Here is a 14780-nt window from a genome sequence, read left to right as displayed (position 1 = left end):
CTACCAAGTTGTCCTCTCTGCTTGAGCTGCTCTTGCCTTCTGGCAGCTCTTCTCATGCGTGCATTAGGAACAGGCTCCTCCTGTTCCTCTGCCTCACTACTCTCAGGCTCTGGAGTCTGCACCTTGCTTCCTGATGGCTCTGGCCCCACCTCAGCCTCAGCGCTGTCCGATTCCATTGCCAGCTTCGTGGGCTGCTGATGGACCACAACATTAGTTCACCAAATCCTTGCAGTTGTAATCCTATGCATTTTATTCCTTCCCCTCCCCCAACACATTCTTCAAAAACTTGCACTGTACTTGAACCGTTTAGGTTTTCAGGCACAATCCATGTATTGAAGGATCAACAAAGGCTGTCTGGATTTCCCTAACTACTGTGATGTCTGGATTAGTGTGTTGCCTTGCAAACAATTTCTGTATTTTGGAACTTATTGCATTGCATGGGTCACCTGTCTCTTGGATTCATTTGACAGGCCATAGAGGATGCTCAGGTTTAATAATCTGATGGAAATGATTGTTATTTGTCTGGTGGACACAGCATTGGTAGACAAATTCACATACATCCCCAGCGCTTCAGGGAATTTCTTCTAAGTAGACTTGTAGTAACTCATTATTTGTTCCTGCATAGAATAGCAGAGCAAGTTCCTCAAATTTCCTAACTGCCCATGGCAATGTGAATTCCAACAAAGAAGCAAAGAAGAAATAATTTAAAGTGTGCTTATCTCTCAGCAAGTTCAGCCTAGTTGATGGGGTTTTCAGATTTGGCAGTGAGCAAAAGCAGATGAGAAGTTTTTGGGACAGCAGACAGTTTGCCCACAAAAAGTTATTCTCTGCTATCAAGTGACTCTAGATGAAAGAGGTAAAAAAAAATGTTAAAAGGCCACTTTTTGTACTTCTGTATCTTTGGAGTTCCGATGTCAAGAGAGAAGATAATATTGAACCAGACTGAAAAAAAACTCTAGTGCTTAAGGGGCTCTAACACAGAAGAAGAGCTCAACGTATCCTACAAAGTAACTGAGGGGCAGGCAAGAAGTAATGGGGGTAGAAGATTGTTAAGGGTAATCTGGGTTCACAACCAAGATTGTGGACTGTTGAGCAAAGTACCCTATGCATGAAAACAACTGAGACTGGTTGTATACAATAACAGTCACTTTGAGACATTTACTTTTAGGGAAAAGGCAAAGACATAGTCCAAAAACAATCCAGGTCATTTATTTATTTATTTATTTATTTATTTATTTATTTATTTATCAAATTTTTATACCGCCCTTCTCCCGAAGGACTCAGGGCGGTGTACAGCCTAAATAAAACACAATATATATACAATTAAAATCAAAATTTAAAATAAAACATATTACAAAAAGGCCAATGTTTAAAAATTTAAATTTTAAATTTTAAAAATTTAAAACCCCACAACAATAAAACCCAATTAAAATGTTAAAAAACCATTATGCCAGTCCAGCTTGAATAAATAAATATGTTTTTAGCTCACGGCGAAAGGTCCGAAGATCAGGCACTTGACGTAGGCCAGGGGGAAGTTCATTCCAGAGCGTCGCTGCTCCCACAGAGAAGGCCCTACTCCTGGGGGCCGCCAGCCGACATTGTTTGGCGGACGGCACCCTGAGGAGACCTTCTCTGTGAGAGCGTACCGGTCGGTGGGAGGCATAAGGTAACAGCAGGCGGTCTCGTAAGTACCCGGGTCCTAAGCCATGGAGCACTTTAAAGGTGGTAACCAAAATTTTGAAGCGCACCCGAAAGACCACAGGAAGCCAGTGCAGACTGCGGAGCAGTGATGTTACATGGGAGCCACGAGCGGCTATGTCATACACATATAAAGCCAGTCAGTCAGGGATGTTAATTCCAAGTCATCTTACCAACGTAGACTTGGACAACAAACAAGGTCTTCTTTCAGTTCGGCAAAACACAGTTCAATTCACAACAGTCAGTATCTTGAGGAATCAGTAATTAGCCATGATCAAGCAACGATCATAAAGCTCAAATATACAGTTGCAGCATGTCATTAGGTTACAATGCTATAGCGTCCCTATAGATTCCCCACAAGCCATAATTTAGTAGTCCTTTTGTACATTGGCTACAGAGCTCAACCAATCAGGATGCTTGCAATGATGCAGCACAGCCTTAAAGCAATATCATGCCTTTCTACAAACATACATAGTTAGTTTATATATTGCCCGGCCAACTAGTTAGGCAAATAACAGTTTCCTGACAAAGATAATTGAAAAAGAACTCTAACCTAGAACTAAGAAGAAATCAATCAGAACAATTAATGAAACCAATAGTGGGTTGCTCCTGATTCACTCCGGTTTAGGAGAACCGGTAGTGGTGACAGCGGGAGGCTCTGCCCAAACATAATAAAAAACGCTCTGCACATGCACAAAAACTACTGCACATGTGCAGAAGCACCACACAATACCAATAGCGAACCGGTAGCGCCGGGATTTGAATCCCATTACTGAATGAAATGGCTTAGTTGCGGAAGTTGTGCTGCACCATCTCTGGAGGTTTTAAAGAAGAGCCAGGACAGCTATTTGTCTGGAATGATGTAGGGGTGGATTATCATCTGTACGCTGATGATACTCAGCTGTACATTTCCACCCCGAACCACCCCAGCGAAGCTGTCGAGGTTATGGACCGGTGTCTTGAGGCCGTGCAGATCTGGATGGGGAGGAACAGGCTCCAGCTCAACCCCACCAAGACAGAGTGGCTGTGGGTTCCGGCGTCCCGGTACAGTCAGCTTACGCCTTCGCTGACTGTTGGGGGTGAAGTTCTGACCCCCAGGGGAAGGGTGCGCAACTTGGGCATTCTCCTGGACGATCGGCTGTCCCTAGAAGAACATCTGACAGCAGTCGCCAGGGGAGCATTTTATCAGGTCCGCCTGATTTGCCAGTTGCGCCCCTTTCTTGACCGGGACTCCTTACACACGGTCACTCACGCCCTCGTTACCTCTCGCTTGGACTATTGCAATGCTCTCTACATGGGGCTCCCCTTGAAGAGCACCAGGAGGCTCCAGCTAGTCCAGAATGCGGCTGCGCGGGTAATTGAGGGAGCACTACGTTGCTCCCACATAACACCTATCCTGCGTGGCCTGCACTGGCTGCCAGTAACCTTCCGGGTGCAATTCAAGGTGTTAGTGATCACCTTCAAAGCGCTCCATGGCTTAGGACCGGGTTATCTACGAGACCGCCTTCTGTCACCGATAGCCTCCCAACGACCTGTGCGCTCCCACAGAGTGGGCCTGCTCCAGGTGCCATCATCCAAACAATGTTGGTTGGTGGCCCCCAGGGGGAGAGCCTTCTCTTTGGCAGCACTAGCCCTTTGGAACGAGTTACCTCCGGGGTTACGCCAACTCCCCGACCTCCGAAACTTCAAGCAGGAATTAAAGACTTTACTATTTAATCGGGCGGGACTAGCCTAAGTGTGTTTTCATTAATTTATTGATAATTTTAAATTTTAAATTTTATCGGTCTATGACTGTTTTTGTTAATTGGGCCTATTAAATATTTCGTTTTAAATTTGTGATTTATACTTTGTATATTCTGTGTTTTAATATGGCTGTGAACCGCCCTGAGTCTTTTGGGAGAAGGGCAATATAGAAATTAAATTATAAAGAAAGAAAGAAAGAAAGAAAGAAAGAAAGAAATAGGGCAGTGATGGCTAACCTTTTTGCCATCACGTGCCAAAAGCAACGGGAGCGGTGTGTGTGTGTATGTGTGGTGGTGTCACACCCATAATTCTAGGTGCCCCGTCCCCGCGCATGCATGCATGACCCCCCGCACTCCCCCAGCTTTTGGCAAGCGATGGCCCAGTGAGCCCAGTAGGCCCTTTTTTCTTCTCCCCAGGCTCCAGAGCCTCTCTAGGAGCCTGGGGAAGGCAAAAACAGCCTTCCCCACCCCTCGGAGGCCCTCTGGAGGCTTGAAACATCAGCAAATGGGTTGTTTCTGGCCTCCGGAGAGCCTCCGGGGGGTGCGGAATGCTGTTTTCGCCCTCTCCAGGCTCCTAGAAAGACTCTGGAGCCTGGGGAGAGCGAAAAAACGGCCCTTCCCCACCCCACCAGGCCCTCTGGAGGCAGTAAACAGCCTGTTTCCCTACTTCCGGTGGGCCCAGAAGGCCTGAAAACCAGCTGGCTGGCGAGCGCATGCATGCCAGAGCTGAGCTCGTGTGCCCACCAATATGGCTCCGCATGCCATCTATGGCACGCATGCCATAGGTTCGCCATCACAGATATAGGGTCTCCTGCTTAAGCAGGTGGTTGGAATAGAAGACCTCCAAGGTCTCTTGTAACCCTATTATTAACCCTATTCGATGTTGAAAGTTCTAGATGGAGTCATGTTCCAAGGAGAGCAAGTATAGTATAGTGTTAATACTTGGATCACTAAAATCTAGATTGAAGTCTCTAGATTTCAAGTCTTAACTAGAAACTGTGCTAACTAGGGAGAAAATTTGGCTTAATCTCAGTTATAATAATTAAGTCCATAGAGGGGAAAAAAATACCAAAGTAGGTATATCTTACTAAATAACTTCCTATGTTTATTGAAAATTATCAATTATAGAGCACAACGTCTACAACCTAAAACAAACTGTTAATGAACTGGTATTAACTTTAATATATCACTGACTATAAATAGACATGGGAATGGAGAGTAATTTCTATGGCAACTATTTGTTTTTTTGTTTTTAAAGAGTATTGAAATGTTCCTGAATTCAGCCAAAATACATTTTGGTAGCTTTGGAGATAGTCATAATCTCTATAAAGAGATCATTGAAAAGAGAAGAATTTATTAAAGCTTTCATTGTATATAAGTTGTAGCTTCCCTTGGAGAAGGTCAAAATGATGTAAGTGTGCCTTCCTTTCACTTTATTTTCATAACAACCACTCTATGGAGTTTATGAGTATGGAGAAACTCAATGGCCCAAATTCATCCTATGAACTCAACTGCTGTATAGGGCAGGGGTCTGCAAACTTGGCTCTTTAAAGACTTGTGGACTTCAACTCCCAGAGTTCCTCAGCCAACAAAGCTGGCTGAAGAACTCTGGGAGTTAAAGTCCACAAGTCTTAAAAGAGCCAAGTTTGCAGACCCCTGGTTATAGGGAACTTTAAATTGTATTTGCTTAGATCCAGGTAAAACCTGCAACTGTATGCCTAAAGATTACCGGCAGCCCTCAATTTACAAGCATTTGTTTCGTGACCATTCCAAGTTACAATAGCACTAAAAAAAAAAAAAATGTCATGGGCATTTTTCACACTTATGATAGTTGCAGCATCCCCATGGTCACCTGATCAAAACTCAGGCACTTGGCAACTGACATGTATTTTCATCAATCGCACTACCCCAGATTACCATTTGTAATCTTCCCAGATGGCTTTTGACCAGCAGAGTCAATGGGAAAAGCCAGAGTTGCTTTAACAGCAGCACGATCAATTTAACAATGGCAGAGATTCGCTCAACGACTGTGGCCCAAAAAAAAAAGAAAAAAATCGTAAAAAGGTGGCACAAGTCACTTAACAACTTCTTCACTTAGCAATGGAAATTCCGGGCTCCGTTGTGCTCATAAGTTGAGGACTGCCTGTGTACAGAAAATGGGGAATGGGTGAAGGTTTAATTGCTTTTTCCTGCATCCCACGTACAGTGCACAGTGACATGCGGTGGGGGAGTACAGATGAGGAGTGTGCAGTGTCTTCTTCAAGGCCAGCCAGCATCTGGGTGCCTGCTTCATCAGAAACCTGCAATGTCACAAGCCTGCAATACTAATTTCTGCCTTGCTCCTGAGAAGAAAGGTAAAAAAACGGTTTACCAAAAATCTAAAACACTGACGGGGTTTTCAACCATTGGACCAGTTAAAGACCTAATGGCTTCATTCTCATAACTTGCAAAGCTTACTTAATGTTAACTTTGGCTAACTTTTTTGGCTGAGCGTATTATGTGAATCCAACCTGTTAGGTTTGTTACGGTGTGGTGATATATGTAACACACACACACACACACACACGCACACACACACACACACACACACACACACAGTGTTAATATAATAGCTGAATTGAGTGTGTTGTGCAAACTCAGCCAATTTGCTGTCCAAAAGTGATGTTTGAGACCAGGTCAAAAACTCAATTGGATTGCATTTCTTAAGAATTCACTACAGTTTGTATGAATGCTTTCCCAGTCATGTTTTCCGTTCTGCCCTGTACAAATTACAATGTGCTGGATTTCAGGGGCCAGAGATAGCCACAGGCCTGCAGGTGGCACATTTGTTTTAAATGAAGGTGAACATCCTTGATTTTGGATTGTCTGCATGCAAAGCAGGTGTCCTTTACCTGAGCTACGGTTTATCCCCAAGGCATCCACAGAGTTGCCTGATACATACCAAGTTGTTAAAATGTGGCCACCTCAATAGCCTTGATTAGAGGTGTAGGCAATTTAATGTAGGTATCCAGGAATCGGGATGACAGGGGAGCCTGGTGTGTTATAGTCTACGGGGTCACGAAGAGTCAGAGATGACTTAGTAAATGGTTGCAGGAATTGGGTATGTTTAATGAAAAGGATGTGGTGGCTCAGTGGCTAAGATGCTGAGCTTGTCGATTGAAGGGTCAGCAGCTCAGCGGTTCGAATCCCTAGTGTCGCATAACGGGGTGAGCTCCCATTACTTGTCCCAGCTTCTGCCAACCTAGCAGTTCGAAAGCACGTAAAAAATGCAAGTAGAAAAATAGGGACCACCTTTGGTGGGAAGGTAGCAGGCTTTGAGTCATGCCGGCCACATGATTACAGAGACATCTTTGGACAGTGCTGGCTCTTCGGCTTTGAAACGGAGATGAGCACCTCCCCTAGAGTCGGGAACGACTAGCACATATGTGTGAGGGGAACCTTTACCTTTACCTTTTTAATGAAAAGAAGGACTAGGGATGACATGATAGCAGTCTTCCAATATCTAAGGGGTTGCTACAAAGAAGAGAGGGTCAACATATTCTCCAAAGCATCTGAATACAGAACCATAAGCAATGGATGGAAAAATAGATGGATAGATCCAACCTAGAATTAAGGTTTTTTTTTCTTGACAGTTACAACTATTAATCAGTGGAATAGTTTGCCTCCAGAAGTTGTGGGTCTTCCAGCATTGCAGGTTTTTAAGAAGAGATAGGACAACCATTTGTGTGAAATGCTATAAGGGTCTCCTGCTTGAACAGGGGGTTGGACTAGAAGACCTCCAAGATCCCTTGCAACTCTGTTATTCTGTTGTCATGTTATTCTGACTAAAACAGCAACAACAACAAATGCCCAGGAAGATGAATATTTTTAAACTTCTACAAAGGAAACCAGAGTACCTCTGACCATTGCCACTAACACCCAATGGAATGAGGTCTTCTTTCCTACTCATCTTGCCTCTGCAGGAACAGGAAGAGTCAGCAAAGAAAGGCCTCCGTGTACGGTCATTTCTAACACATGCTCACTGTAACCAATTTGAAGGGTGAGATTACCCAGTGGTGGGATTCAGTCGGTTTGGGCCGGTTCGGGCGAACCGGTTGTTAAATTTCTGGCTGGCCTCATCCCTTCCTACCCCACCCTTTCCAGGAGTCCCCATATGCCCCATTTTGGCTCCTAGGTAAGTGCAGGGAGGCCTCTTAGGCCCAAAATGCACCCCCCATGGCCCGTTTTTGCTCCCAGGAGGCTGCAGGAAGGCCTACTGAGCCCAAAACAGGATGCACAGGGGGGAGGGGGCAGCACGTCCCCTCCGCGGCCCATTTTTGCTTCCAGGGGGCTGCAGGAGGCCGAGTGCTGCCTGTCACACCCCCTGGCCACGCCCACCATGGCCACGCCCATCCAGCCGGTCATTAGGGCAGAGAACCGGTTGTTAAATTATTTGAATCCCACCAGTGGATTACCACCTTTGTATATCCCAGTGTGGCTTTTGAAGGGTGGATTTGTCAGAACCTTCCTGTAAGCCAGTGACGGCTAACCTTTTCCGTACCGAGTGCCCAATGCGCATGCACCCAAACCTCCAAAATGCAACCCCTGCACATGCGGCCCACTCCCACATATTATTATTATTATTTTATTATTATTTCTTCAATTTTTATACCGCCCTTCTCCCGAAGGACTCAGGGCGGTGTACAGCCAAAATAAAACAAAACGATACAAAAATGTACAATTAAAATACAAATTAAAAAACTTATTATATAATTGGCCTAAAAACTTTAAAAATATATAAAACTAAAAACCCCATTAAAATTAGTAATAAATTTAAAACCAATAAAATTTAGGCCAGCCCCGTGCGAATAAATAGATGTGTTTTCAATTCGCGGCGGAAGGTCCGAAGGTCAGGTATTTGGCGTAAACCCGGGGGAAGTTTGTTCCAGAGGGTGGGAGCCCCCACAGAGAAGGATCTTCCCCTGGGGGCCGCCAGCCGACATTGCTTGGCGGATGGCACCCTGAGAAGTCCTTCTCTGTGAGAGCGCACGGGTCGGTGGGAGGCATGAGGTAACAGCAGGCGGTCCCGTAAGTACCCAGGCCCTAAGCCATGCACTATATGCACTATGTGCCCTTCCCCATGCACATATGCACACGGCCCCCTGCATGTACCCCACCCCTATGCATGTGCATGCACCTCCCCACATGCCCCACCCCTGCATATGCATATGCAGCCCCCTGCACATGCAACGCCACCCTGTGCATGGGTGCACAGCCACTCACATGCGCGGCAGAGACCCGAAGACCAGCTGGCCGGCAGGAGGCTCATGCACATGCGCAGCAGAGCTGAACTGAGACAACGGCTCTTGTGACATCAGAGAGGGCACTGCATGCCATCTCTGGCACGCATGCCATAGGTTTGCCATCACGGCTCTAAGCCATCAAAAGTTTCTGCATCATAGCTAGGAAAGAAATATTCTCTATCCAAAGTCATGGCTTTCTTATTCCTTCCGGAACTTCTTTCCTCCTACAGATTCTGCCTGATTCTTTCCTGAATATTGCCTTTCTGGAATATGCACAGAAACATGGACCTTTGAAAAAAGTATTATTCCAGTAAATTAATGCGGTTCCTTTTACCCATTTTTAGCCTTGCCCTATACACACTGATATAGGGATGCAGTGGCTCAGTGGCTAAGACACTGAGCTTGTCAATCGAAAGGTTGGCAGTTCAGCGGTTCAAATCCCTAGTGCCGCATAACGGGGTGAGTTCCCGTTACTTGTCCCAGTTTCTGCCAACCTAGCAGTTTCGAAAGCATGTAAAAAATGCAAGTAGAAAAATAGGGACCACCTTTGGTGGGAAGGTAATAGCGTTCCGTGCGCCTTTGCATTTAGTCATGCCGGCCACATGACCACGGAGACGTCTTCAGACAGCGCTGGCTCTTTGGATTTGAAACGGAGATGAGCAGCGCCCCCTAGAGTCGGGAACGACTAGCACATATGTGTGAGGGGAGCCTTTTTATACACACCGAAACAATTTCCATCTAATACAAGGAAGCAAAAGTAGAAAAATGAAACCCCTCTGAATGGATCCTATTACTCATTTTTGGTTTAGCCTTCTCCTTTCCCAGCTGCAAAAAGCTTTTTTTTTTCCTTTTTTTCTTTTTTTGCTTTCTCACAACTAGATCTTTGGACTCCAGAGATCAATTATTTCCTCACTGTGGTTTTAATTCGTTTCCACCGGCGAATAAGGCCAGCTGTGCTTGAGCGGCACTGAAGCCAAACACTTTCATTCACCCACCACGTTGCTCCGTGAAACATTAGGGAGAGATGATGGGGGCAAAAAGAGAGGAGGGCCGAGTGGGTTTTTTTTTAGGGAGAATGAACATGCTTCCCTAGACAAGCTGGTCTGCTCAGCTGGTCATCTGGAGTATCTTGTTTTGTCCTGCAAACTGCAAAACTATAAGTCAATTTAGTCTTCTTGGAAGAAAACCATGCATGGTGTGGCTGGCTGAGCTATTTACAAAGAAGACCAAGCTTCAGATTTCATTGCTGCTCCTCCAGAATTGAACACAAATAGCAAACAGTTTTGGGTGCAGAAATGGTTCAATTCTCCAGTCCTATAGGATGCTCCTATGTGGAAGATGAGTTGTAATGAATTCATAATGTCTGGCTTTTTTCCCCTGGAGAAGCTGTTATCAGCCAAGGGTTTTTCTTCTCTTTCTCTAAAGTTTAGAGACTCTAAGCAAAAAACTATGGAAAGTTATACATTTTTTTTTTTTGGTTTACATTTATATCCCGCCCTTCTCCGAAGACTCAGGGCGACTTACAGTGTGTAAGGCAATAGTCTCATTCTATTTATATTTATTATGTTACCTCTGCTTTGTCGGGGGTGGGGGTGGGGGGTCAATGCCAATCTTGATAAGGCTAATTTTTGCTTTTAATCCGCAACTCTGGGAAGTTGGAATTGGTTACTAGAAAGCAGAAATTGACATAATGTGGCCCCAGGAAAGCACACCACCACTTTTGGAACCATAGCACATTTTTGACTACATTTGGCTAAAAACCAATACCATTTTGGGGAACTGGAACTTAATGAAATCAGAGGTAAGAAGGAAAATGGTCAAACCTATTCTAAGTGCCCAGGAAAAGGGGCTGTGTGGGATAGGAGAGAAATACCCTAATCAACATCCATCATCATCCAGAGGCTCTTTCGTTCTCATAACTGTTGGGGTATCTCTCAGTCCAGAAGAGCCCCCATCTCTAGCACAGACAATACTAAACTAGATGTTCTGGTATTATGTTGGCAATTTCCTCTGCCTTTTCGCTATAAGCTATTAAGAATATTAAGAGGGATGTGGTGGCTCAGAGGCTAAGACGCTGAGCTTGTTGATTGAAAGGTCGGCAGTTCAGCGGTTCGAATCCCTAGTGCTGCGTAACAGGGTGAGCTCCTGTGACTTGTCCCAGGTTCTGCCAACCTAGCAGTTCAAAAGCACGTAAAAAATGCAAGTAGCAAAATAGGGACCAGCTTTGGTGGGAAGGGACTAGGATTCCGTGCGCCTTTGGCTGGTTTAGTCATGCCGGCCACATGACCATGGAGACATCTTTGGACAATGCTGCCTTTGAAATGGAGATGAGCACCACCCCCTAGAGTCGGGAACGACTAGCACTAGGGGTGAAATGCTCCTGGTTCGGCCTGGTTTGGCCAGACCGGTAGCGATGATGGCCGGTGGTTTGGAGAACCGGTAACGATGGCAGCTTGAGGCTCTGCCCACCTGTCACAAAACCAGGAAGTAACCTGTTTTTTACCCTTGCGCATGTGCAGAAGGGTTTGTGCATGCACAGAGGGTCGGCGCATGCACATGCACATGTCACGCGGGCAGGTATGCGCTGCATGTGCACTTCCAAACTGGTAGGCAAGGTAAGTAGATTTCACTCCTGGTTAGCACATATGTGCAAGGGGAACCTTTACCTTTACCTTATTAACAAGAAACTGAAAGGTGGTTTTTTATTTCAGAAACAGCTGACTTTTGCTGCAGTCTTTCCTAACTCCTTTCAGCACATTAATGCTCATGTAGCTTGCTTTTTAATATATAGGACCTACATGATTACATGCTTTAAGAAGAGAACATGAACCACAAATCAATTATTTGGCTGTGCAGTATCTTAAAACAACTGATTTGAGGTGAAAAGATAATTTATAAAATAAATACAGTCTGTGGGCATTCTTTTTGTGTACTGCATATGGAAGTCCTTTTCTTTCCATTCCTCAACTAGCTCAGCACTACTCTGCTAAATAACTATATAATGCAAAATACTAATTTCGGAAATTGTTAGCTGATAGATTCTTTCTAGCACGTAAATCCACAGAAAACAGCTTCGTTGTATATCCAAAGTCCCTGAAACATTCTCAAACAGTTCTCATCAATTTTTAAAAAAATCTGATAGAACGTGAAGGCTATACAGCACACTGAGTGAAATGTTAATTGTGTTTAATCTGAATTGCAAACTCAATCTACTGTCTGTGATTTCATCAAAACAGACGATCCTTCTTGTGTGGACTTCTTCGCTTGGTGCCATCTGGTTCCTCAACATGGTGTCTGCAACCATAAATTTTATGGCAAACAGTGTTGCAAATCCTGCACGTGGAAGAACTGACTTAAACATGTCAGGCTGAGGCTTCAACAGGTTGATTCTTTTTTTGTCAAGATTGAGTTTTCCAGAGAACCAAACGTCACCCAGATTGTCAAGGAAAACAGTAACTTTCTAACATGGAGCAGTAATCGTGGTGGTAAACCTTACAATGAATCTTCTAGGACTGGATTTTGAACGTAGGATGGAATAAGATTAAGAAATCTTCCCACTTCATGGCTGGATTGGCATATTGACACGATGGTCCAACTTTTTCACTATAGAGTCAAGACAGAGAGCCTAAAATAGAGAAGTAGAACATTCTATGGAGACATGTTAGCTAATGTTGTGCTTGTCAGCAGAGTCCTTCATAAGAAGGACCATGTCCTTTAGGCTTATTACAATGGTGGTTGCTGAGACTGTGAATTGCTATACACAACAGAAGTGTGATAGCTAGACAAACACTATGCTGCAATCAAGACTAAAGGTGCTTTTCTATTTCAGGTGCTTCTGGGAAACTAAGGGCCATATCAAAATGGAATTCCTTGCTTTATCGTGTTACTCTTTCCACGTTTAGCAATAAATCAGTCATAGTTTACTAGCTACTTGAATGGACTGGCATTCCTTGGGGTATTCATCCAACAAAACCCCCATTGATTTTTTTTTTTTAACATAGCATTTCTGTGTTGTATGAGCAAAGTAGAATGAAATTGTGAAAATTTCACCACTTATATATGGGCTTTGCCTTATTAGCGCTCACGTTGACAGGCATTCAAAAATTCCACCATCTTCTTGTTTACATTAAACATTGAAGTTGATTTTTGCTGACTGTTTAAGAACTTGGGTGTCCCTTGTAAAAACCAGACCTTTTTTCTATTCAAACATTAAAAGAAATGAAAAGGAAATTTGCAACTATGGCTGAAATAGTAGGAATTGCATGAAATGCATTAAACCATTTCAGACAGATCTTGCTGAATTCAAACATAAATGCAAACTGCTATTACTTGAACTTTTATGCAGACAAATAGTGTTTTTTTTTTTTTATCCATTCCATCTGCAAACCACTTGAAAGAAATTTCCTTCTTTATGGATTCATTTATATAAACAGGGCCAGAAAACAAACCTGCATTTTTCTATGTTCCAGATATGATCAGTCATGCTAAACACAAACACAGTTACGGATTTATAGGTTCAAGGATTAAGTGCACTGCCTATTTTTGTATAACATTTTGAACAGGTTATTTAAAGATCTACCAACTGCATTCAGTTACAGTAACATGCTATGTCTGGTTAATTTTATCCTTGTCTTGTGTTCTTTTTATTATTTGCTATATAATACAAACCCAACCTCTTTATGGAACACGTTAAACCATAAACTAATCATACCATACAGTCATGTTAAGCATTGTGCAAATATAGCTATTAAGTCTACCATGATAAGTCAGAAACCTGTTCTTAAAGGAAATTGACGAACATGACAATTGAGCTAGGGATAGCTGTCTGGTTGTTGCTTTTTTTAAAAAAATATATGTGTTTATCAGAAAAAGAAGCTCTGTATTAATTAGTCAAACTGGTGGTCCTGTATACTTGTGTTTCTCTGCTGGAAAATATTTTCCCCCATTTGATCTAGGACAGGGGTCTGCAAACTTGGCTCTTTTAAGACTTGTGTACTTCAACTCCCAGAGTTCCTCAGCCAACAAAGCTGGCTGAAGAACTTTGGGAGTTGAAGTCCACAAGGCTTAAAATAGCCAAGTTTGCAGACCCCTGATCTAGGACAATTGGCACATAAATACAGTCACAGCCCATGTTTGCAGTACAACTGATATTAGTGGATTCACCATTCGTGGAATAAGTAGAAACAACTTGTATCCATTATGGAAAGAATAGATTGTGAATGCTCAAATGGTAAACTAGAGTACAAGGAGATCTCTTCGCTAAAACCAATACAGTTAAAGAAGCTTATATTTTGATGGAATTTTCTGGGGTATGGCTATACTGGACATTTTTGTCCTCATTCCAGCCAATCCCACATCATCCCCGGATGAATGTAGTTTCAGATTTATGGCTCTCCAAACTATCATTTCTGATCTAAAATTAGACATGTCAACATTAATGTCAGAAAGTGGTCAGTCAAAATTAGCAGTTCCTCTTTTGCAAGGAACAACATGAAATGCGATGCATTAAGAAATGATTATTCCAACGATCTTGAATTCTGAGTAGACTTTCCTTGAACATTTTAAAATGAGAGAGAGAGAGAGACAGAGATCTTTCTCTCCAAAAAGGTGTTGACCAATTTTTGTTCTACAACTGTCCTATTTTATTATTTGATGTAAAAAATATTAATTTATTAATGCATAGCTCTCCCTTCTTTTTAATTTTATCACTGGCTTCCCAAGTAAGTGATGGCAATGCAAGGAAATGTTGCATAGAAGTATAGATTGTGATGTAAAAGGAAAAAAAAATGAACAAACTTAAAGCATAAATTGTATTATTTAATTGTTTTATAAGTTTTAATAAAAAATACTCTATTTCATTATGTTTTGGTACCTGTAAAAGTCTTGAATAAACTATGGAAGCTGTACTCGATGTTATTTGCATATCTGTGATCTTGTGCTTTTTCAGCCTTACTGGTTATTTCATAGAGTATCAAATCATGGCACTTTTTCATGTTGCAGTCCCACGTCACACCATTAATGGCCCATATTTTAAACCAGTTGGAAAAGAGATACTTTA

General features: G+C 43.1%; 1 protein-coding gene across 1 annotated transcript in view; it reads left to right on the top strand.

Moving 5' to 3' along the window:
- Window positions 1–13612, top strand: part of ADAMTS18 (ADAM metallopeptidase with thrombospondin type 1 motif 18) — a 132418-nt gene extending 118806 nt beyond the window's left edge. Inside the window, exons 22-23 of the mRNA XM_058154984.1 lie at window positions 5647–5794; window positions 11959–13612. Coding sequence (XP_058010967.1) covers window positions 5647–5794; window positions 11959–12074 — 264 coding nt within the window. The 3' untranslated portion in view covers window positions 12075–13612. The remainder of the gene's footprint in view (window positions 1–5646; window positions 5795–11958) is intronic.
- The last annotated feature ends 1168 nt before the right edge of the window (window positions 13613–14780 follow it).

This window comes from Ahaetulla prasina, chromosome 12 (assembly GCF_028640845.1).
Source record: "Ahaetulla prasina isolate Xishuangbanna chromosome 12, ASM2864084v1, whole genome shotgun sequence".
Classification (NCBI taxonomy): Eukaryota; Metazoa; Chordata; class Lepidosauria; order Squamata; family Colubridae; genus Ahaetulla; species Ahaetulla prasina.
This window is presented reverse-complemented; position numbering and strand designations above follow the sequence as displayed.